General features: G+C 57.3%; 1 protein-coding gene across 2 annotated transcripts in view; it reads right to left on the bottom strand.

Annotated features, from left to right (window-relative positions):
- The window catches only part of CMIP (c-Maf inducing protein), a 205,374-nt gene that overhangs the window by 20,032 nt on the left and 161,328 nt on the right, over positions 1-24,014 (bottom strand). For both annotated transcript variants that reach the window (XM_069552532.1, XM_069552533.1), the window contains 6 exons: positions 20,221-20,262; positions 15,778-15,840; positions 14,317-14,397; positions 9,868-9,971; positions 8,288-8,392; positions 2,475-2,828 (listed from right to left, as the gene is read on the bottom strand). In XM_069552532.1, the coding sequence (XP_069408633.1) occupies positions 2,475-2,828; positions 8,288-8,392; positions 9,868-9,971; positions 14,317-14,397; positions 15,778-15,840; positions 20,221-20,262 (749 nt within the window). The remainder of the gene's footprint in view (positions 1-2,474; positions 2,829-8,287; positions 8,393-9,867; positions 9,972-14,316; positions 14,398-15,777; positions 15,841-20,220; positions 20,263-24,014) is intronic.

The raw sequence follows: 24,014 nt of genomic DNA, 5'->3' as shown, positions 1-24,014 counted from the left end.
CTCGCCCATTCTCTCAGGATGGAGAGGTGCCTGCTCCTTGTGGATGTGGTCTGCCAGGCTGACCCCTGGCTCTGGGCAGAGCTTCTCTGGACCCCACAATGTGCTGGAAAGACCCCTCAATTTCACACGAGAGCCTCTGTTCTTTCATTGTCGACACACGACTCTCATCTAGCGAGCCATCCTATTGATCACAGCAGTCTACTCTCACCAAGTCCAAGATTCCTCCCTCTGAGGAAAACACCCACTTTACAGATGAGAAAACCGAGGCTCTGAGAACACATCAGACTAAGTCCTATGGGCGCACTTCCTCAATTCTCAGATGCACGTTTCTTGCAAACTGAGTCTGCACTGAATCCCATAAATTTTTTTCCCCCTCCCAAAGTGATGATGTGTCTCAGTCCCAACAGTACCTTAAAATAGAGGAAATACAGTTGTTGTTGTTACTGAAAGTATAGTAACCCCCACCTGCCCAGTATTCACGCCTGGGGGGTACTTGCTCTGTGCTGTACCCGCGCCTTGTCTGCTTGGAGGCAGCTATGACTCAGAGAGGGCGGGTAACCAGCCCACAGTCACAGCCCCTGAGCCCCACCGCTTGGCTCTGAATGAGTGCTTCTCCAACGGATTGTACTTTGGAGTGCTCTGAGCTGCTGGGGTTTTGCGGATTTGACAGACGTGAGGCCCTCTGGTGGGCCAGTGATTCAAGCAGGCAGCAGAGTTAGCGGAGGACAGTGGCCAGGAGAAGTAATCAGGCCCAAACTGTGCTCTGAGCACCCCCATGGTGAAAAGGGCTTCAGGAAGTGTGCACCCTGCTTCGTGGAGAACCCCGAACTCGGCGGGAGGGGCTGCTCCAAGCAGCGGTCAGGAACACCGCCCGGTGGGCCCCCCGACCCCCACCCACGACCTGGCATCTGGGCAGCACGGGCAGGCAGGAGGTCTGGAAGCAGATTAGGAAGAACAGAGTCTTCATTCATGCATGTGTTTACGAAGAAGGGAAAAAAATATGAGTGTCAACTGCATGATGAAACTCAAGCCCTTAGCGCTTAATGAGAAATACGAGTCAGGGCCCAGGCCACCCCAAGGCCCAGGAGCTCTAGGTGTCTGCAGAGAACAGTCGGACTCAGGGGCCCGGGGAGGAGACCAGGGCCCGGCCAGAGGAGGAGACGGGACCGTGGCTGGTCTGTCCCTCAGAAAGCTGACTGCCACCCCGGGAGGACTGGGCAGTTCTTCAGCCTCAAACTGAGATGAGTTCTGAGGGATGCTCTCTGGGCGGAATCTGGGATTTGCTTTGGGTGGGGGCATTGCTAAATGCACGTGCACTCTGGGCTGGCCTTGGCTGCCAGAACCATGAGCCAGGCTGGGCTGAGCCCTGGGAGACCCCGGGGAGAAAGCAAGGACTGAGGAAGAGTCTGAGGGGGCCGCATCCAGTCGCCTCCAAACATGAGAAGCTACTGCTTAACACGCATGCGTATGTGCATACCCGTGTGCACAGGCGTGTATCTGTGTGCACTGGGGTGTGTGTGTGTGCCTGTGCATACGTGCACGTGCTCACCCTCACAGACACCACAGGCTCCTCAGAGTCCCACAGCTGAGGCGCAGGAAGGGGCATGCACAGGCCCGGAGCGCCCAGCTCAGAAGCACCACCCAGAGCAGACCGTGTCTCCTGGCTCCCGCCCAGAGCTCCTCCCACCAGCCAGGCACGCAGCCCCTCATCTGCACGGCACGCTCCTCCCTGCCCACCGGATGAGGCCACGGGACATAACATCATGTACACACCATGCACACGGGCACACATAGATCACGCAACATACTCACGTGCCAGTTCATGCGCACCTCTGCACACATACACAGAGAAACACACACTCCAGCTCTAGTGCACAAGTGTTCACACCCACACATGAGCACTCAAGAGCTACTCATGCGTAGCAGCAGCCCAAGCACCCAGACACAACCACACTTGTGTGCATGCACTTGAAACACACATATGGGCTTCTTAGAGGCATCCACACCCATCCCACATCCAGCTCGTGTGTGCAGTCACACACACACGCAGGCAACCACTCACACGCTGCCGTGCCCTCATACATGCAAAGACACTCACACGCACACAAGGACAATCACAAACTCAGCATGAGCCCACACCTTACACAACACGCCGAGGTGTCCACACACAGACACACTCGGGTACCACGTACTGCAGCACACCCTGGGCAGGTGTGTGCACTCACAGATTCTCAGACTCACGGACACACGTGTGGACATCCCGCTTGTGCCATGCCTGACACACATGTCCAGGTCCTCAGACAAATACGCACACACAGAGCCTGGCCTGCACGCCCAACACCCCCCAAAACCTGTGCCCTCACGCCCTACGTCTGCGTCCTGCGCACCCACAGGCATGCGTGTGCACACTCAACTCACACCCCCAGCTGCGAGCCCCTGCCCACCCCGAGGCACCTGGCGGCGGGGTCACTCACAGCAGCTTGAGGATCTCCACGTAGCAGCCGAGCGTGCGGTCGGCCTGCGGGCCCAGCTCGATGCTCATGGTGCTGCAGGCAGGGCTGACCATGAGGCAGTCGATGAGGTTGGGCTCGTTGTCGTCGCCCGCGCTGGCCGTCAGCGCCGGCTTGGCAGTGCTGGCGGGCTCCACCTCCACATGGATCTCACTGGAGGCCACGACCACGGACTTGAGCCGCGCCTCGGACAGTGTGGCTTCCTGAGACACCAGGTCCGGGCTGGGGTGCAGAAGGCGCAGAGGTAAGGTGGGCTTCCGGTCGCAGGGCTGCTGGCAGCCGTTCCGGATCTCCTTCAGGCTGGGGGAGTTGTCACGGCTGCAGGAGAGGCGGGGCGGGGCGGGGGGCGTGAGTGCGGCCCCGGACGTCACAGGCAGGGCTGCACCTGCTCAGTGGCCCCCGCGGCCCTGCATCGGATTGGGGGCCGGCTCCCACCCACCAGCGAGCACACAGGCCTGCTCAAGACCTGTAGACAAGGAGAGGTGGAGGTTCACAGGTAGCATCTGAAATGGGCCGCCTATTGCTAAGGCGCATGCCAGCATCCCCACACGCAGCAGGTGGTTGACACACGATTGTGAATGAGTGAATGCTGACCTCTCTACTGACCCGTAAGGCCCTTGGTGTCCACCTCCACCAAGGCACCTTCTGGACATACCTTGGAGACCTCCTAGCGATCTGGCTTCCAGTTGCTTCCTGTGGTCTAACTGTCCCTTTTGGCTGAGGCCGTAAGGTTAAGGTCCTCGGGACAAGCCCTAAACCCCGCCTCTGCCGTTCCATCCCTGCCGGCCGAGAAAGCTCAGCGTCTGCTCTCCACCGCGGAAACTCCTTCCAAGGGACCCCAAACCTCAGATTCTGATTCCCTGAAGCCCGCAGGTCACTCCTATCTGCGGCACCCCACCACTCTTGGCTAACTCCCCAGAACAGCCTCTCCACCACCTAGAGAAATGACGTGTGTGCAAAGGGTTAATAGGTGTTAGCTGGGCAAAGGGCGCTGGGGCATCACTGAGGTCACACGTGAGTGGGAAATGCTGGGCCTCTTTATGGCAGGACTTGTCAGGGCATCGTGGCGGTAAAACACCCCCTCGCTGGGTGCTTCCAAATACTGCGAGGTGGTGCTTCAGACTGAAGGGAACTCCAGCAGTGGGCATCCTTCGTTGGTGCCCCTGGGCTGGCACCGTGCTGAGCACTTTCACACAGACGTTCTCAGATATCTCTGAAGAGGAGGAATTACTCTCTCCACATTACAGATGAGAAAAGTTGTTAACAGAGGTCAAATGACTACCCAGATGACACAGCTTGTTAGTGGGGAGGCAGGGCTGGGATGTGAAACCAGGTCGCTGCCCCCACTTCTAAGATGCAGGATGAGCCCATGCAGGTCCTCCTCCTCCAAGAAGTCTCCCTGATTTCCTCCACCTGCCATTCTCACCCTTCCTGCCCCTGTACCAGAGCTCTCCACCCCTGGCTGGACACCAGTGTCCCGTGGGGCACTTCTAAGCATCCCGAGGTCCCATTAGGTTGGACTCTCTGGGGTGGAGTCTAGACACCGCTAAGGTTTGGGGCTCCCTGTGTGTGCTGTCAAGGTTGAGCCTGCTGCTCTCAGGGACTCAGAGCACAACGATGTGACCACAAACAGCTGCTTGTCCTGACCCTCCCTAAATGGGCCGCACGCATGCGGCTAAGTGTCCAAAGGGACGTGCACGTGGGCCGGGCGTAGAACTCACACCCACGGCGTTTGGAGGGCCTAAATGGTCTGGCACATGCCATGAGCCAGGTCTGGGCAGAGCCCACCAAGGACGTTCGATAAATACACTCTAAGCTTTGCTGCGGAAAAAAACAAAGCCCTCGAGCTGAAGTCCAAGAATCCTACGGCTCACGGAACACTGTGTGTGGTCCGGTGGGGAGGTGCGCTAGCTGACTCCAGGGGCTCGGAGCCGACTTGCTACCCAAAGGCTCAGCTCTGTCCCCTTCGCCTCTGCTGGGATTTAGGAGTGGATTTTCAAGGCTGTTTGGCTCAGACTGGGTGATTTTCCAGCAAGCTACGCTAACCTGGGTCAGCTTGTCTGTTCTTTGTGTATGAGGACATCGTGTACCCACTGAGAGCACCACAGACCGGCCCAGAGGACGGCGTGGGGCTCTATCTTCCAGGGACTGACCAGCAGGGTGGGGGGACCCGAGCCCAGGAAAGGTCTCACGGCCCGCGGCGTGACTTCCTGGAGGGTCTCACAGTGGCTCTCAGAACCCAAGCTACTTTGGGCCTCTAAGCGGGGCTGTCTTCAGCGGGGAGTTGGAGCCGCCCGTGTGGGCTGGGGAGGCACCAGGGCCCGCTTCACCCTCCCCAGGCCTTCACCCTGGGCATCGAGTTGCAACCACTGCCTAATGGTATGCTCAAGGTCACGCCTGGCCTCTGCAGCAGTGGCCAGAGGGGATTCTGGAAACGGACATTAAGTCCTTTCTCTGCTTAAAACCCGACTACATTGCCCTTAGGAGAAAACCTCTAAGGCAGGCACAGCCCTGCCACTCAAAGAGTGCTCCCCGACCAGCGGCACCAGTGGTCCTGGGGGTCTGTCAGGCAAGCAGGCCTGGCAGGAGGACCCCAGGAGCAGCTCGGCGTGGGAGGTGGGAGACGCTCAGCAGTGCAGATCCCTTCGTGGCCCGGCCTTCCTTTCCAACTTTGTCTTCCGCCCCTGTCCCTCTCTCTGCTCGGGTCACACCCAGTTTCCCTCACTACCTTCCCTGCAGGGGCCTTTTGCCTGAAGCAGATCACCCGTGGAGCTTGCCAAGAATGCAGATTCCCGGGCCACGGCCAGAGACGCAGCATCCAGGAGCCTGCATTTGAAATAAGCCGTCCAGGGGACTGTGAAGCAGGCGCTTAAGGACCACCAATAGAAGACACGTGACCACTGGCTGGCCCACCTGCTCTGCAAGGCCTGGGCGCCTGCCGGTCCCCTGCCTGGGTCCTCCTGTCCTGCCTCCAGCCCTGCTGAAGGCCAGGACATGTCACTTTAAGTATCATGGCTCTGCAGAACCCCATCCTCTCTTTCCCCTAGACAGGAGTTCTCAGCTCTGGCCACACACGCCATTTGCCTAAGGTGTTAAAAAAAAAACCAAAACACCAAACAGAACCTGATGCCAGGGGCACTCCAATTAAATCAGAGTTGCAGTGGGTGGGGCCCAGGCACCCTTTTTTCCTTTTCTTTTTAAAGATATAACTAGTGGGACATTGGTAAATATCTCACAACCAACTCTGCAGAAAACAGGAGCCCTGAGGGGTAGTGCCTGCCGGTTTTCCTGGAGTAAATACTCCCACCATGACCGGATTCAACGGCCAATGTGCCACCCCCGACTGTGGGATCCGAGCGTGCCAGGGCCCCAGCACACCCCTGGCGTGACTTCAGTCCAGGCGAGTCCACGGATCTCAGGTGCAGCGCTTTGTGTCTATCACAAGCTCCCTGGTATAACAGACAGCCACCAGACCTAGGTTCCTCCATGTGGACACGCCTAATACCTGCTCCCAGACAGTTCAGGTAATTCCTGGGAGGGTGGGGGGCTGCCCCATGCACGGCAGTGAGTCCAGCAGCATCCCTGACCTCTACCCACTCTTTCAGCAGCACCCCTCCTTCTGCAACCCAAGAAGTCTCCAGATGCTGCCAGATACGCCTTGGGGGTCAAAGCTGCCCCCAGCTGAGAACCACTGACGTGGTCAAGACGCGAAACTTTCCTGAGGCCCAGAAACTCCTCTCATGCCTAACTCCCCACCTGCCAGCAGCCACTGTCCTGGCCTCTCTCACCATGGTTTTCCTGTTCTTGCACTTTAAGGAACAAGATTTACACTCTATGGCTTCTTCTGTTCCATACTGTGTTTGGGAGATTAATCCCCGGCTTGCCGGGTGCACTGGTTCCCTCCTTCTCGCTGCCCTGCAGTGTTCCTCCGTGTGAACAGACCACAGCTTATCCACGTGTCTGCCGCAGGACACTGGGCTCGAGGCAGATCTCAGTTTGGGGCTGTGACTAACAATGCTGCTATAAACCTTCTCGTACCTGTCTTCTGATGGATGTAGCCCAGCGATGAGGGGCTGCGTCCCAGGGTTCACTTTATGCTTAGCTTCATGCAGGCTTCAGTTTGAGGCGCCCTCTCGGGTGACTGAAGTGCCCCCAGGGTTGCAGACCACGTGAGTGCCACCTCTGGCTTCTTTCATCACAGCCCTGACCTCGCCGCTCGCTTTCTCATTCCCCGCCCCCTCCGTCCACTGTTTTACCAGCCACTTGGAGGGCGGGAGACTGGCCGCTTCACTCTTGTGCCCTCAGCACCTGGCACCCCATGGACCCTCACTAAATGAGTGGTGAAGGGCAGGGGACCTCCGTGTGGGAAGAGTGGTTAAGACTCCACACACCCAATGCAGGGGCCCTGGGTCGACCCCCAGTCAGAGAACTAAGACCCTGCGTGCTGGGTGGCACAGCCCAAAGGACCTCCCCACCCCGCCAAAAGAAAAGGATGAGAGAAGGATGAGGGTGGCCACTGCTGCCTGTAGGTCCCTCTCTGTGCAACAGAGTGCGTGGTTTGTAATCCTGGTTCTTTCTCCTGGGGGGATCTGGGAGAGAGAGTCCATTCTGCTTCCTGGTCAGGGAATCCCTGCTCCAGGGCACCCAGGCAGAGCCGTGGAGACTCAGAGGGAAAACTCTGGGGGTTGCCATCTCCTGCTCCTGCCCCCGAGACCTGAGTCCCAGCTCGGGTGTCCGTGGAGTGAGCCGGGGAGGGAGGGGCTGCGGGAGCAAAGGGAGCCTGAGAGTGCGACACCCCTGGTGCGCCTCCTGCTTCCGGGGTGGCCTGCGGTCAACACGCACGTGCACCAGCTCCAGAGGCGCAGGCTGCGGGGCCAGGGCACGTGGCCACCTGTGTGCACGGGGAAGCCAGGGACAGCTGTATCGGCTGTGCACTACTCTTAACCGCCTCTCTCTCTTTAAAAAACGTAAGCTGCTGTAGAGCGTGAAACAGGCCCTCAGGAATGACCAGCAGGACATCTTCATGTTGCCCAGCTCACTCAGGCTTTCAGTGATGCTCCACTGCCTCTTCTTTAAGGACTGAAATACATTCCTGTGGCGGCCCTGTCTCTAGTGGTGCCTAGACACGATTTGGCCCTCTCAGAGTTGTGCAGTCCACTGCCTGAACAACTGGACAGGGCTGTTGCTGCAGATGCCAAATGTGCCCTGCACGTCATATCTTCCCTCATGACCCCAGGGATCACCATACGAAGTTTATATGACTAATGGGATCCACATCACTCTGCATCCTAGGAGCCAACTTCGACCCGGGAAGAATGGGAGCTGGTAACTACCCACCCCGGCGTCATCATCCCTCAGGGGGAGGGCTCTGAGAATGCGCTCAGGGGCCTCCCGGGCTCCCTCCCATGGCCTTCAGGGGGTTAGCTCCCTCACAAGCCGACGCACCCAAGCCCTGGGGGACCCAGGACAGTGGCTCTGTCACGCCCGCTTCCCGTCACACGGGCCTGAGGCTGAGAAATCTCCAGAATAGACACGTGTCCCTAGAGCCGAGCCAACACGACGGCCGTGCGGCACCGGCACTGATGCTCCGGCGCCGGCTTTTCCGGTCGCATCCTGGGTCTGGGCCCCGGCACCAGCGAGCATGGGGGTTTGCAGGCGCACTGGGGGCAGCTCCCCTGGAAGCCACTCCACTCTCCCGGCCGGCCAGGAGTGCACAGACCCCCATCCCTGGAGAGAGCGTGTCCCACCCAGGCCCTCCTGAGGCCGAGGGCACTGACCTGTTGATGAACTCTTCGTAGCAGGAGTAGATGGCGGCCAGGCACACAGCCACCAGGTTGGGCAGGACCCGGGGATGGGGGCAGTGCCCCGTGGGGCCGTGCATGCTGGAAAAGAGCAGAGGGCCTGTGAGCAGGGGGCTGAGGGGGCGCCACCCAGGGCAGGGAGGCGGGGGCTGGGACAGGGTGGCCCCGGTCCTCTGAGGGGAAGTGGTAACCCTGGGACCTGAGTCCTGGGCCCCGCTGTGCGCAGGCAGGAGGGCCAAGTTCCGGGCCGAGGATCCCTGGCTTCAGGGAGCCTGGGTTCCAGCCCAGCGGAGCACCTTGGCACGCTTTGGAAACTCTCCATTCTGTCCTCAGCTCTGGAATCAGCTCTGGAATGAGGACAACGGCCCCTCCTCATTTCAGGGCCCAATTCTCTAATTCAGAGGACGGCGTCGCCTACAGGGGCCAGGCGGCCTGGGACCGACGTGTTTATGCCCAGTGGTTCTGTAAATGAGGATTCACAGCACCTCATTTTCCTGTCCACGTGGGCTGTTTTGAAAGAAAAAGTTACCATTGGCATCCTGGCCTGGCACGGGGTCTGGGCACGGTCCTCTGCAAGTGCCAGCCGCTGTCACTTACCACAGCTATCTCTGTGTCTGTTTTCTCATCTGTAAAATGGGTCTCGCACCCCCATCCCCAGTGCTGTTTGGGGCCTGGGGACAGCACCCAAAACATTGCTGGAAAAACGTCACGGCTGCTGGGGCTAAGAGCCTGAAACAGGTTCATAAACCATGACTGGGTGCTGTAAGGGGGCCCTGGAGCCCCAGGGCTCTGGCAGAAGGACAGTCCTCTGGGTCTGGACATGCTTTGTGAGTTCCAGGTAATGAGTAGCTTTTGGAACCGGCTTGGACAGGCTATCGCAATTTTCTTAAAAAAATTGAGAGGAGTTGTGATGATGTTCGCTAACGTTTCTGCCACGCTTAGGCCCCATTCTTGATGTTTACATGTGTGAGTTCACCGAGTCCTCACGGTAACTGGATCACATGGGTACCATAGTCCTTATCTTACAGATGAGGACACCAAGGCACAGAGAAAAGTTTTAAAAAAATCAGAGCAAAACAATCCCTCTTCCCCCACCACCCCGAAACCAGAAGTGACTGAGGATCTGACTTCCTCGAGGCCAAGTTTGGGAGATGGCTGCTCAGTTCCCCGTCAAGGACTCTCTGGGGCTACCAGGACAAGGTTCCCCACACCCCCAGCACCCACAGGAATACTCTCATCATTTAGGACTGCTGCCATTTCCCGAGTTCCTAGTGACCATCAGGCACTGTGCTGGGGGCTTCCTCAGATATCATCTGATTAATTGCACAAACAATCCCGGGAGATAACAGAGGAAAGAGGATCAGAGAGGCACAGCAACTGACTTGATGTCACACAGCAAGTGAGTGCCTCAGACGATACATGGTCAAGAGGACCCAGGAGGCCCTTGTGGAAGATGAGGTGCCTGGGGCCTCTCAACGCCAGCAGCGCCTCTCCTGGGTGCAGGGGAAAGCTGGCCTGCCGGCCAGGAGCAGAGGAGCCCCAGACAAGAGACCCACCTCTGAATGAACTTCTTCACCACCTCCATCCCTGCGTTCAGCTCGTTCAAGGCAAGGATGTACTCCTGAGTAAACAGCCTCAGTCGCGGGCACTTCCCAAAGTCCTGCAGGGAGCGCAGAGGGCAGGGGTTGGGAGGAGAGCAGAAGGGGTGGGGGGGTCCCACTCTGCCCCGGGTGTGTGAGCAATGGGGCGCCGCCAGCGATGCCCTCCTCCTAGAAGCACACACGTCTTCCGTGTGAAGGAACGGGCCTGCTCACCCCCGAGCTCACGCCCTTCCATGGCTGCCTGCAGAGCTGGGAGATGACCTGGCACAGGAGGGTCCCAGGCACTGGTCAGCCACCCTGCGATGGGGCAGGGGTCAGCAAGCCACCCAGACATGTTGGGAACACAGCCCAGCTGGCCTCCAGCTGTGACCACAAATGCCCTTTCTGTAGCCCCCAAGGGATTCTGGGCCCCCGGCTTCCTGTGCATGTGGGCGTGAGTGCCTGAGAGCTGCGGCCTGGAAGGCAGGTGTGTGCCCTGGACGGGGAGCGTGTGTAGGGAGGTGGCTGGTTAAGTCCAGGGTCAGCCCAACAGGGGTGGGGCAGGAAGGAGGAATCACATGCCCAGTGTGAAGAGCCGAACAGGTGGTTGGGGGAGGCAAGTGTAAGCTGGGAAAGGACTGTGCCCATTCCCACGCCATGTTAGGGACCTGGCGTCGGGCTTGTGAACCCACGAGCTGGGGTGCCAACAGTCAGGAGGGCCGGTCCGGGTGGTGACAAGGCTGACCAGCACAACCTCAGTGGGGAGCCTGGCGGTCTCCAGGCTCCTTGGCTTCTCCTCCAGCCCTCACTCAGAGGAACCCACTTAACAAAAAGCAACCTGGACCAAGACTCTAATCTAAATAGAGCCCCTCAGGACTTGCCCTGTGGATCTCACGGATCCCACGGGCCCTGGGGAAAGAGCTCGGAGTAGGATGTGGCCCCCCGCCTCCTCCGGCCAGCTCACAAGGCGGGTTTCCAGACCTGCCTGGTCCTCTGCACCTGCAGGGAGGGGCTGAATTAGGTTCCCCAAGGGGTTGGGGCTCATCTTCTCCCATCCCGCCTGCTAAAGTTACGCCCCGGCATGAGGAGGGCAGCAAAAAGAGAAAGCTCAGAAGGAATCTAAACACGTGCATGTGTGTGCGTGCGCATATGTGCCTACGTGCACACACGCACACTGGGCTCGAAGACGGGGCCCCTGCCTGAAGCCTGACTGTGCTTCACACCGAGGTGGACGCCCGGAGTCCCTGGAAGAAGGGCAGCAGGAACGCCCCTCCCTGGGCCCACTGTCCCGCCCTGCGCGACAAGGGCTGCAAGAACTCATCTCCAGGACCCTTCCACCCATGAGGTTTTATGATTCTATGAAACTATGAAAACTGCTTCCATTAAGCCCTGCTAAAGATAACTGTGCCATTATCATCTCTATTAGATTTCTGCAGAGCCAAGGTCATTTTTAACATTACAGATTGGCCTGGTGGCCTTTGAACGTGTGGGTGAGGGACATCTCACCTCTTTGGCAAAGTCGAACATGCTCCCCTTGGAAAGCAGGAGGTCTGATCAGCCAGGGGTCCACCAGGACCACGGCCACATCTTCCTGCCACTTTGGCTACAAGAACACGCCAGTGAGTGGCACGTGGGCACAGGGCCTATGATCATTCTTAAGGAGGCAGTGAACACATCGTTTAGAATCTCCAGGGGAACGTACTTAACGACTGCTTCCATATCTAATTTTTATTGCGGCCCAGGCAGCAACACTCTGAGATTCGTACCTTAGGTTCGGCCTGCTCGTCCATGAGATGGGACACAGGATATACTGATAAGAGTTGCACTCGCAGAATAGGAACTGCAGAGTAGGAGCCCTCCAAAGGCACCACGGGGCAGGCGCGTGCGTGCGTGCGTGAGTGCGTGTCCCACCCCATTTCCACAATGTTCTGTGTCCCCTCAACGAGAAACACTGCACACCGGCTGAAGCGACGCCAGGGTTCACACTGTGCTAACAGGTCCGTGGCTGGCGGCCAGCTAGGCACACTCACTGGCCAGTGAGTGACCAGGCGCTCCATGTCAGCTCCCAAATGGTGTCCCGGCTGATCACTGAGCTTTAGGGGGTGTCATGTGGGGGACACCGAAGGCTCGTGGTGCTTCCCACACGGGGCGTGAGCCACAGTAACGTTCGTCTCTCCTGCAGGAGGGCCTCACTCCCGACCCGGTCCTGCCTACAGCTCTCCTCACACAGTTCGGTGTGTCATCAGTGGACTTCAAGAGCAAGTGGGACTGTGAAGCTTTATAGCATCCCTGGACGCCGGGACCACAGGGGGGAAGTTCTATAAACATGAAGAGAAGGTTCTTGCCTGAGGGATCCCGGGCTCTGCCAGACCACAACAGATGCTATAAATTCTGGGTCTGCCCTGTAGCTGTTCTGATTTTCATCCAGAAAATTACATGGTCAACACTCCAGGCCCATAAAACTAACCAGACGTAAGGGAGACGCTGTACAGTCAAGCCTTGGGAGGCTGCCTGAATTTTGACGTTTTCCCCTTGGAAGTCAGACGTCCTAAGAGAACCCTTATTAAGTGTTTCTGTACCTGAGCAGGGTGGACCTTGGCCAGGGACACCTGGGGGGGTGGCTCCGTCCCTGACAAGTGCGATGAGATGAGGTCCTTTCCCAAAGGAACTCCAGCACCTTTGCTCTGGGCTCCGAGAGAGCGTGACCCTCACCTCACACTACATCCACGGTGACTTTAAAGTTAACAGTCAGGGACCCTTTTCTCCCAGCTGGCCGAAGCCGGAGAGCACCCTTGAAGTGATTAAAGCCCAAACCAGGCAGAACACCTCTCACCCCCCACCCCTCAGCGGAGTTTCTTTCTTAGTCCTGGAGAAGGACTGGATGGAGGGGACCCACCCCCTGTGCTCAGAAAACAAGAAATTCATGTTCGTCTCAGGCCACAGAGGAGCGCTCTGAAACAAGCCAGAGTTCAGCGGCGGTGTGCGATCACCAGTCAGGGAATTTGCACAGCACCAGCACGGCTGCCCGATCGTGGCCGCCTGGAGGAAGATTCTGAAGCTACACTGGGCTCCGCGGATGAGTGCTGCGATCGACTAAGGATGTCTGCCCTTGTGCGGGATGCGGGGGCGTGGTGCACGTGTCCTGTGTTTCCACCCCTAACTAGGGAAGGGGGTGGGCTGCATCCTCCTCTTTGGGGGCCTGGTGTCAATGCAGGAAAGCTCCCTCACAGATCAAACTGTGAGCAGGTCACCCTTCCTCAGAGCCGCTTTCACACCTGTCCACGGGGCTCCGGAGTGGCCCACGGGGCTCTCTGGGTCTCGTCGCCCACTGCCCACAGGGCTCCGGAGTGGCCCACGGGGCTCTCTGGGTCTCCTCGCCCACAGGCCGTCAGGAGAGCCACGGGGGATGATGCAGCGGAGTGTCACTCGGCTCCGAGAGGCGCTCTGTGGCTAGCTGAGAGCAGGCGTCACTTGCTCCGGTTCCCCGCTGCGGTCCTGGGGCCAGTCGGCCACGTTTGCTCAGCCCAGCCTCTCCGCGTGCAATGCAGAGAAAGCAACCTCATCCAGGGCTGCTCCCACTGGACCGAGGTGAGACTGCAGAAGGGCTGGCAGGTTACGGGAGCCTGGACCACTGAGTGTGCAATGAAATGCTGCCTCTGTGCTTTTAAAATGAACTACAGGGCAGACTTGGCGTGGATTTCCTCACGGTCCCCCCATGCCCTTTTCCTGTCCTGGGATCCCCTCCTGAACACCTGTGACACTGAGTCGTCAGGTCCCTTGGGGCCTCAAGGCTGTGATCACTTCTCGGACTCTCCTTGTGTTTGAGCCCCTGGCCGTTCAGAGGACCGTTGTGTGGAATGTTCCTCAGCTGGGACTGGTCTAAGGCTTTTCTCATGATCAGACAGAGGCGGAGGGTTGGAGAGAGAAGACCCCTGCGGGCCGGGGCCCTCCTGCTCACATCATAAAGGGTGCCTGCCACACTGTGACTTCTCATTGTTGACCCTGACCTCGCCTAGCAGTCTGAGGTCACGACCGTCAGGTTCCTACACCGCACAGCCCTGCTCCCCACTTCCATGGATACTGCCCTCGGCAGCCCCCTCCTACGGTGTGAGGGGTTCACCCCACCTCCTCGAGGGCAAGTTTCCACAGGTATTATCTGAGATGCTATACACACGAGACCTATCTCTTCTGCCCCGACCACGTTATTTTTGTCATTCTTACTGTGCAAAGATTCTTCCTGTTGCCTTTTACCTGCAAAGCATAGAGCCAAGCAGGGCAGGCTGCACGAAGACCCCGACTTGCAGCCCCAAGTCCAGTCCCTCAGTCCTTGGCCGCCAGCCCCATCTCCCGGTTTTTTGGGAGAAGTGAGACTGGAAGCTCATGGCCCTCAGTGGGCTCTATGGTGGGGGGCCCTGGGCAACTCACCATGTTATGCTTCAGGATTCTCTGGACCACGGGGGTGAACACTTCGATGACCACCATGGACCGGGGCCGCTCTCTGCAGTGCTGGGGAGACAGCAGGGCACGGTCAGGGCCAAGCCTGGCAGGGTCCAGCAGGGGCCCTGGGAGACCTGACCACGGGGGGCCCAGCCCTGCTGCCCGGGACCCCCTGCTCCACACTACTGTACGGCTTTCTGCTCCCTCTGGGGAGAGTAAGAAAAGTGGGCAGGGATGGGACCTCCTGCTTGCGCTCTGTTTTGATCTGACAGTCTGCGGTTGTTTCCAGTAGGACAGACAATCCTATTTAACAGGACAGTCTTATCAGTCCTGTTTAACAGGGTGAGATTCTTGCAGCATGAAGGTCCAATGTGAGAGTCTCTTGAAAATTGGGGGCTAGTGTTTGGATGCCAGAACCTCGGAAATTCCGTGATTCTTCTGTCGAGGGCTTTGAGAGTAAGCTCTCAGCATATTTATCTCACTGGCATGGGATTTTGTTTTTCAAAATGAAATTGAAGGCCCTCGGGTGGAGCAGATGGGACCCGTTGCTCCAACACATTTAAACCTGCCGGGGCCTGAAGGCGCTGTTTCCAGAGGGCCTGGACTTGGGATGTGAGAAACCAGGGCTTTCCTGGACAATCCTTCATAAACAAACCCTCCCCAGAACTTGGGGTCCTGGCTTCCAAGAACTAGTGGGCCCCCAGTGCCCGCCTGGCCACGCCGCACCTGTCTCACTGGGGTACACAGACCACACCCCCACGAGCTTGGGGAAGAGGGCTGGCAGGAGGAAGACCAGAGGAGCTGGACGAGTGGCAAACCCAGGCCCAGAGACTGTCCAAGGACATCAGATCACTGCGCCAAAAATCACCCGGCTAGGGGCCAAGGAGGACGGCCTGCTGGCCCAGCCCCGAGGCTGCCAAGGTGCACTCTCGGGCAAGGGGTAACTGGTCCCGACGTGCTCTGGGCGTGTTCTGTGCGAATCCCACCGCGAGGCTGGCGCTGGGTCCCTGGGAGCAGAGATCCTGCTCCGAGGCTCCTCCAAGCTCACCTGCATCCCTACCACCCCATACTTACCTGGCTCAGGGAAAGCCCCATGGCCAGGCTCCCACTGTGGGCCAGCCGGTGCTCACAGGAGCCCTGGCTAATAAAAGCCCAGCTCTGATGTCAGGAGCCAGAAAACGTGCTGCAAACTTCTCTCAAGACGGCCAGGAAGATACTCCCAGGAAAAGCTCAGTGCCTCCCCCTGACCTGTTAGTCTGGACCCTGGGCCTCACTTATCACCTGTCTGGTGGAGAGGGTTCCTAGCTCGTCTCCAACTCTGTCTGGGGCCCTGATCTGTTTGGGGAGGAGTCTGGGTTTCCAGGAAATTTCGCAAAACCAACCCCCGCAACGCACACACGGAGACAGGCTGCTTCCTGCAAACACAGCCCTGCTTCGGCGATGCCGTACCTTGCAGAAGAATTCACAGAGATCCGGTGGCGGATGGTTGTTTTCCAGCAAAGGAGCAATTGCCTGAAAGAAGAGGAACACACGTCAGTCGGAATCTCTCGGAAGGAATCGTAGGGGGGTGTGTCAACCCACGAGGGCTGATTCACGGTGGAAAACCCGACCTTCTGGTCGCTGTCTAGGCAGGTAAGGCCAGTTATGTGAGCACCTCAGTAGGAGATGAAGCCATGGAAACTGAGGCTCTGTTCATAGCAGCAACAGGCAGGCTGAGCCACAGGCGGAGACAGAGCCCAGGGTTTTACTTGCCTGGGGCTGTGCTGTTCAATATAGTAGCCACTGACCACGTGTGAATCTTACCATTTTAAGTGACATGGGAGAAAACATTTTTTTTTAGCCATGCCATACGGCTTGCAGGATCTTAGTTCCCCAACCAGGGATGGAACCTGCAGCAGGAGCACAGAGTTCTAACCACCACTGGACTGCCAGGGAAGTCCCAAGAAAACAACTTTTCAAGGCAATAAAAGTACAGTTCCTCAGTTATGCTAACCACATTTCAAGCGGTCACCAGTGTCATGAAGCCAGTGGCCAACACCATGTACAGGGCAGACAGAGGGCATGCCCATCACCACGGGAAGCTCTCCCCCACGGTGTGGGAAGGGGGTGGTGGGCTCCAAGCTGACCGCAAGGCTGAGCCCACCACCCTCGTGCCATCCCCGACCGCCACGTGGACCAATCACTACACTGGTGATAGTTTTAACAGCACACCACGAGCGACACCCCAGAGGCCGTTGCTGTAAGAGGGCACTTGTCTGTGCCGAGCTCTGGGCTGTGTCCCGTGATTCACTCTTCGCTACACGCTGGGAGGCGGGTGTACGTCCTGCCCTTTCCTTAGAGAGGTGATGTCTGCAGCCCAGGGTCACATGATTAGGAGATGCTGGAGCCAGATGTGAACCCTCGAGTGTGACCCAAGAGCCTGAGCTATTTACCAGCCGACTTCTCAGCCGGAGCTCTTCACAGGACCGGGAAAGGGGGCAATGAGAGAACCCAAGTAAGCCAGGCCCATGGTTCGGGCTCCGCACCTCGTTTTCAGAAGCTCAGCGGCTGGCCTGCTGGATGGGGATGCTCCGCTGCCCAGTGTGGGTGACCACCGGAGAGGCCGGGTCGCAGCAGGGGGAGGGGTTGGGGCGAGGGGCTGCCCCAGCCCTCAAGTTACCGCCTGGCCCTCAGCCCCACTCCCTACACTGATCTCTGGGAGGGGGGACCACGAGGCAGGGTGGAGCTCCTTGGCTCCAGCCCCTTCCATCAAGCTGGGCACCCCCTTCACAGGAATGAGTCAAAGAATGATGGAGTGGGAAGAGATTAAGTGTCCACAGTGGGCGTCAGGCGTGGGTCCCACTCTTCCATGCCTATTATCTCACTTGAGCCTCATGACAACTCTGTGAGGTCAAACGGGAGTGACTGCCACTCGTACAGATGAATAGACAGAGGGCTGGGGAGGCTATTACAAGCCCTGCCCCAGTCACAGAGTATTGATCATTTTAGATCGTAGTATTAAAAAGAAGATTGTATGTTCTTGTGGAATCTTTCCCAGTTAATTACTCCAGCAGCCCTGCAGGAAAGGCTCTGTGGTCACCCCATTTCACAGATGAGAAGACTGAGGCTCAGAGTGTCAAGGCAGCTGAACGGAGTACAGGGTAGACCAGGGGTTTTCCCCGGGGTTGCTTTGTCCCCCTCCCAGAGGGCATTAGCATGTCTGGAGACAGTCTGACCGTCATGACAAGGGGATGCAACCGGAATCCAGGGGGCTGTGGCCAGGGATGCTGTGACGTCCTACAATGGGCGGGACAGCCCCCACCATGAGAAACCGTCCATGCACAAATGTCACTAGTGCCGAGGGCAAGAAACCCCAGGTTAGACGTGCAAGAAAGGGCTTATGAGAATCTCCAAGACATGTCGTTAAGTAAACAAACCAAGCACAGAACAACACAGTCAGCTTCACATCATTAATGTTAAAAGCAAAATATAAATATATAACCCTATCTCTCTGTATGAGTTTATCACCCCCTGAAATGCCCCAGGGCTGGGCTGGGATGAAATCTTTTTCTTTTTGTTTTTAAAAACAGTGAAAATATACTCATGAAATTCTTAAAGATATTCTTTAAGTAAAATTAAAAGCTCTTCATTATTTGCCCAAGGTCTCAGCTGGTATGAGGTTGGCCCAGGGTCTACACTCGCCTCTGAACTTGAACCATACTTGGCTCTAAGCTCACGCTCTTCACCAGCATGTGGGAACTCTGCCAGGGTCTGGACCCCAGGTCCACGCTTGTCCAGTGACAGGCCAGCTCTTACCAGCCAACAATTACCTACAGCACTGATGTCTGACTGATAGCTGAATAAAACCAACTCAAATTACTTGTGAAAGTATTTCTGAAAACTAAGTACATTAAAAAAAAATACCTAATACCAATCCCCATGGGGAGAAGACTAACTGTCAACAGGTCAAATCGGATCATGTGATTGCTGGAATGAAAAGGAGGCGACAGAAGGCTGCGTGGTTATTTTAACAGCACTGGCCACAGAGGACATTGAACACAAGAGGCTGCAAAACGGTGGGCTCAGGGTCAGACCTCGAGATCAAATTCTTTCCCGTTCTCAGGCTTCCCCACTGAGCAGGGAAACAGCCCAGTGCAATTAAGGGGTCAGCCGGCCAAATTAGCTGGATAAACGCAGCCCAGATTTCTCAGATCAAAATTCCTTTCCCAGGCTCCTCCCAAGTCCAAGGCCCTGACCCTGCTTCGGGAGACAAGGTGCAGAGTGGGACCCGGGGTGCTGCCAGCCGAGAGGGGAAGACACCGGCGCCTTGCTCAGTCACCGCCTGGTTCTCCAACAGGCAGAACTTCTTTGCCTTTGCCCATGCTGGGCTCCCCGCCTGGACTGCCTTGCCCTGGGAGCATCCTATCCACTCGTCAGGACTCCAGCTCCCTCACCTCCTCCTTGAAGTCCTCCGTCATCTTCCCCCGAGTCCCCCTGTACTCCCCTAACTCCCTGGATGCAGCTCCAGCCCAGCCCACGTGATTCCCGGACTATCTGCCACGCCCCCCAGCACACAGAAATCCCTCAATGGCGGCGCTGCTGGTGGAAGAGAGACCAGTGTCTGGCACACACTTGTACTCATGGGTCAACAGATGTCTGTTAAATTAAATTATTAATTGACAGCATGCCAGAGAAACGAGGTGGTGGGGAGGCCCAGGTAGATGCTGCCCCTGTTCTAGCAAGAGAAGGCGAGGGGTGGTCAGGGCAGAGCATGGGGAAAACCTCTACATTCTGAGTGGACACTCAGCGAGCAGCTGTGGTGAGTGACTCTGGGGGGACCTCCACAGAAGCTTCTGCCTTTACGCTCTGTGATTAAAATGCAATTCAGAGGGGCACGGTGTCTGGGATGTTGTCCTTGTATCAAAAGCTGTACCCACGGGACCTCCTGGGCAGACGAATATTCCAGACCCTTTCCTAGGCACACAGAGCTCTGCCTCTCACTTCCATCTCAAGTTCTGCCTTCCTGCTTCCTGCTGCCTTAATGTTTTGTGCTCCAGCAAAGCTGATGTGTCCAGAATATCCCATGTTGCTTAAAATCTCTGTTTACACTTTGCTTTCTCTCTGGAACGACTTTCCTCTGTTTCCCCATCTGGCAAACTCCTATTGATCCTTCAAAGCCCAGCTCAGAACCTCACTGCCTCTGGGAAGCTCTCTGGCTTCTTTCCCAGGTGAGTTCACAACTCCACTCTCCAGGTAACAAGCCTCTATCTCTGTAATGATCTCATTTACCAGATGAAGGACTCCTTGGGAGCAGGGGCTGTTTTCATTACCCATGAATTCAAGCACACAGCACAGGGCCTGGCACCCAGAAGGGGCAACTTCTTTTCTTTCTTCTCTCTGGTGAGAGTCACACTTCGTAGCTTAGAATCACCCAGGAAGGATGTTTCACCTCAAACACGCTTACAGTCATAGTCAAGGCCCAGAGACTATCCCTCACTTTGCACATCAGAGGGAATGAAATCCGGGTTCTATGTGTGGATTAATTAGGAGACAGGTCCTGGGGCAAGAAAGAACAAGTTTACCTTTCAGCTAATAGGGTGACGGCTGAGAATACATTATAGGGTCTCTGCCATCTCCTGCCTCTGACTCTGCATAGCAGACTCAAGAAGAAGGAGGCGATTAAGACACATTTGCTACAGGCCTCAGAGACTGATAATTACCACCCCCTCCCATCAACTGGGGCTCTGACATGTGCAAAGTCAGGAGGGAGGCATGTCTGGCCTAACAGAAGGGATGAAACTGAGCAAGGCCGCCTTGCTGGGAGATGACAGTGGTGCCCGGGGGATCCGCTGAGACCTGGGTAGGGCTGCAGGCGCGGAAGAGGGGCGAAGCAGGCGGCCGCCCAGGACTTACCACGATGATGTTCTCGTGTTCCTGGGTGGTCAAGTTTGTGTTCTGAAGGGCGAGCAGGGATGCCAGGAGGAAAACAGAACAAGACACATGGTTAGTAAGATGGAACATCGGTATCTCAAAGGGCCACATGGTTCCAAAGCCGCTTTCAGCCTCTTGGACAGAGGACGGTTGCCACTTTTTCTTATTAAACAGATCAGAAGCTGATCAAAGTCACAGTCGGGAAGCGGGGGGTGGGAGGAAGCACAGCCTTGGGGCAGGGATTAGAGAGCTCCAAGTCCCTGTTTCACCAGGGGAGTGACATGCCCTCGGGGAGTCACTTCTCAGTGAGATGGTTTCTCCGTCCATAGATGGAGTCCACTTTGGGCTTAAGCCTATGCTTGGCCCTTTTCACGGCCACGCACGCTACCTGGAAGCCTGGCAGGTGCATAATAAAGACACAATAAACATGTAGAACGCTCTGTCAGCCAGTCTTTGAGAAGTATTTCAGTGGTTCCCCAGCTACGTTCCCAGGGAACACTAGTGTTCCACGATGTTGGCCCAAGATGGTTTAGCTATGTTAAAATTCTAGCGACTAACCTGCGAAAGGATTAAGTGGAATGGATTAAACTTGCTAAATTCTTAGGGTTTTTTTTTTCCTCTCCTCCCTATCTGGAATTTTTTTACACAACTGGTACCTGTGACCACCATCCTGTGTATAAGAAAGAGGATGTGAATGAGGAAAGGGACAGATATGCAATAAACAAGAGACTGTGAGAAACTTCAAACAGAGTCTCGTCTGTTTCGCTAGCCTCCTGCTGTGTTCTGCTCCGAGTGTCTCCGTGGATGCAGACTTTCACCCATGTCGACTTTCTTTCCAACAGGTGCTCGTAACGCACCTCCTCACTGGGCAGTAAATGGCAAGACCGACACGGTCCCCGAATTCTGGAAGGAGCCCCACGGACTGAACAGGTTTAAGGAGTGTCTGGTATCGAACGCATTTACACCAGCTGAAGCGAAGGAAAAGCGAGGGAGCTATCCTTCTGCTTTGGTCCAGGCAGCTGGCCACCGGGGGAGATGGGGTGAGCACCGGGAGCATCCCGGTTCCCATGGCGACCGCCAGACCCGTGTGCCCAGGGTCCAGACCACGCAGGGGGGATGCTGCTTGGACTCTAACACCTTTTCTTTTTGTGGATGTGGGTGGAGTCTGAGCAGCCACGGATGGCAGATTTTCAACCACCGGCCGTTTCTCAGCCAAGGTCAGGTAAAAAGCCTGGCTTTCGCAGCTCTGCTCACCACCCCTCAGGTGCTGTGTTGGGGCTCCGCAACACTCCTTCCACCCGCTTCCTGCGCCTGTGACAGGTTCTACGGCCAGGGGCTCGCCCGGCGGCGGGGATGACGGGGTGGAGTGGGGCTGTGACCCCGTCTGCCCTGTCCCTGAGCTCCTACCTCCCACCAATGAGCTGCAGGGCTCAGGCCACACGAGGACCAGCTCCCCCTTTCGGGTTGCCGTGGGCAGGCCGAAGGGACCACTGGGCCTCACAGCCCCCGCGGACGGTTCCAGCGAGAGCCTCCAGCAGGCACCGGTGTGTCTCTGGTTCCCGTCGCCAGTGACAGCGCTTGCCCTTCTCAGGGAGCCTTCTCTCCACTGAAGCCCTTCCTGACGCTGGGTGGGGAGTGCTCACGAACAGCCACTGTGTTGGAGGGGAAAACTGTATGCCACATGGTGTGGCCACTCCACACACTTGACCCAACAAAAGCCCGGGAGGCAGGGGACACCGGCTTTCACAGGCTCATCCTCCTTCTCCCTTCTTGGGATCCTGCCTGCCTTCAGGCTGATTTGGTGATGATGCCCGGAGCCTCTTAGGAGGAGGAGGCTTGGGCAGCAACTTAAGTAAATAGAACAAAGAATTTAGTCCACATGCTCGAAACAAAAATGGGCAAGGAGTGGGGAGAGCTTGCTTTCCAGCCAGCCCCTCTATGCATCCAGCTGATGGTGCTGACGGTCAAGTTCACAGCCATCTCCCACCATGAGAGAAATGTGTTTTATCAACTGGTCCCTGTATGTTAGGCACAGAGCCAGGCTCTGTGTACACATGAGGACATCTAATCCCTAATTCTAGGAAACGGGTGCTAATCTTAGCCCAACCCACTGAGAGACCTAGCTCCTTGTGTAAGGCCCGTGAGCTCCTGAGGGTAGAACCACGACTCACTGACTCCACACACTGCTGCCCTAGGGGCCTGGTCCCTCGCTCACCTAAAAGCCTCCGCCAGTTCAGGTAACATCCCATCAGCCTTGCAGTGGGGCAGACCTGGGCCTGGGTCCTGCCCACCCCTCATCCAAGTGACCCTGGACAACCGACTCAACCCTGCAGAGCCTGCATTTGCGATTCCGTGTGCTTCCTGTGCAGGGTCGCTGCAAGAAATGTAAAGGGGCTGGTGTAAATCCCTGGCACCCTGATCGTCCCAGGGCACGTGCTCAGAGAACCTCGGTGTCACTGGCAGAGGTGTGAATCTCACCGGAGGGGACGCCGCCTGGGCTGCAGCCCCAGCTCTTTCCCTCACCAACGGCTGCTCTCATCAGTATATCGGGGACAGTGTGGGCCCCCTGCCTGACACCCAGCAGGTGCAGAGCAGATACAAGCTTCTTCCACTTTTGTTTCTCTAAATGCCTTTGTCTCTCTACCCTAGTGCTTGGGATCAGCTGACTCTGAGACCCTTGATCTAAAGCCTGCGAAGTGATGTGAAGTATGTGAGACTGTGGCCACGGGAACCACATCTGAGATGAGCAGGAAGTCCCAGCAGAGGCTGGTCATGGGGTCACCTGCTGCCGTCCCCACCGAGTTGACCACGAGCCTGACTTAGAGATGGTGGCTGAGACCAGTGGGGCCGACAAAGTGGTCAGAGCGACTGTGCGGTGGGAGCCAGGCCGCCCTTCGGGGTGGAATTTCCAGCCCCAAGGCCTACTCAGCAGGTCACGTGGTGTCTCTGGGCCTCAGTTTCCCCATCTATGAGATGGAGGCAGCGAGGCCCATCTCTCGGGGGAATGTGAGTGTTAGATGGAAAGCTGTGTGCATGGCACCTGCCCGAAACACGACAGGTGCATCCTGAGGGTAAGCTGCTCCGCTCTCTCCCGTGAGAAACCAGCCCGGGCCTGACAACCGGCCCCGCCCGCCATGCAGGCAGCCTGGACTCAAATCCCAGACTGTGACCGTGATCTGTTTCAGAGTCGAAGTCTTGACTCTCCTGTGGGATGAGGCTGGTCTCCCACCTGAGGACGGTCACACCCTCTGCCCACAGCCATCTCTGCCATGCACCTTTCACCGCCTGCCCCCACCTCCCCCCAGGGTGGGGGACCCTCTCTCTTCAGCAGACGTGGAAGGCCTAGTCCGGTTTCCTGAACTGATGGGCAGCGACCAGCCTGCGCCTGCGAGAGGGCGGAGGTTCTAGGCAGCAGGGACCTTGTGTGGGGTCTGGGGGGCTGCAGAGGAGCCACCCAGGGAACCAGGGCCACTCCCAGGGAAGAGGGGCAGAGACCACTCTGGTGGCCGTGCATAGCTGAGGCCGGGAGTCATCAACCCCGGGGCCCCCGGGGGCCAGGGAGCAGATGAAAGGGGGCAGCACTGACCTCTGTGAAGCGCTCAGAATAGCACGGGGACAGCGGGAACGGTGGGGCGCTCAGGAGCGCCCCTCGCCCTCCATCAGGCAAGCCCAGCTAAGATCAGGCCTCATGTCCCGCCGTCTTCCCCGGGAGGGAGGCGACCGCCTTTACCCAGGAGCCCGGGGCCGCCCCTGGCACAAGGCACACGCTCACAGCC

Source organism: Ovis canadensis, chromosome 14 (genome assembly GCF_042477335.2).
Source record: "Ovis canadensis isolate MfBH-ARS-UI-01 breed Bighorn chromosome 14, ARS-UI_OviCan_v2, whole genome shotgun sequence".
Classification (NCBI taxonomy): domain Eukaryota; kingdom Metazoa; phylum Chordata; class Mammalia; order Artiodactyla; family Bovidae; genus Ovis; species Ovis canadensis.
The sequence above is the reverse complement of the archived record's forward strand: the minus strand, read 5'-3'. Positions and strand labels throughout refer to the sequence as shown.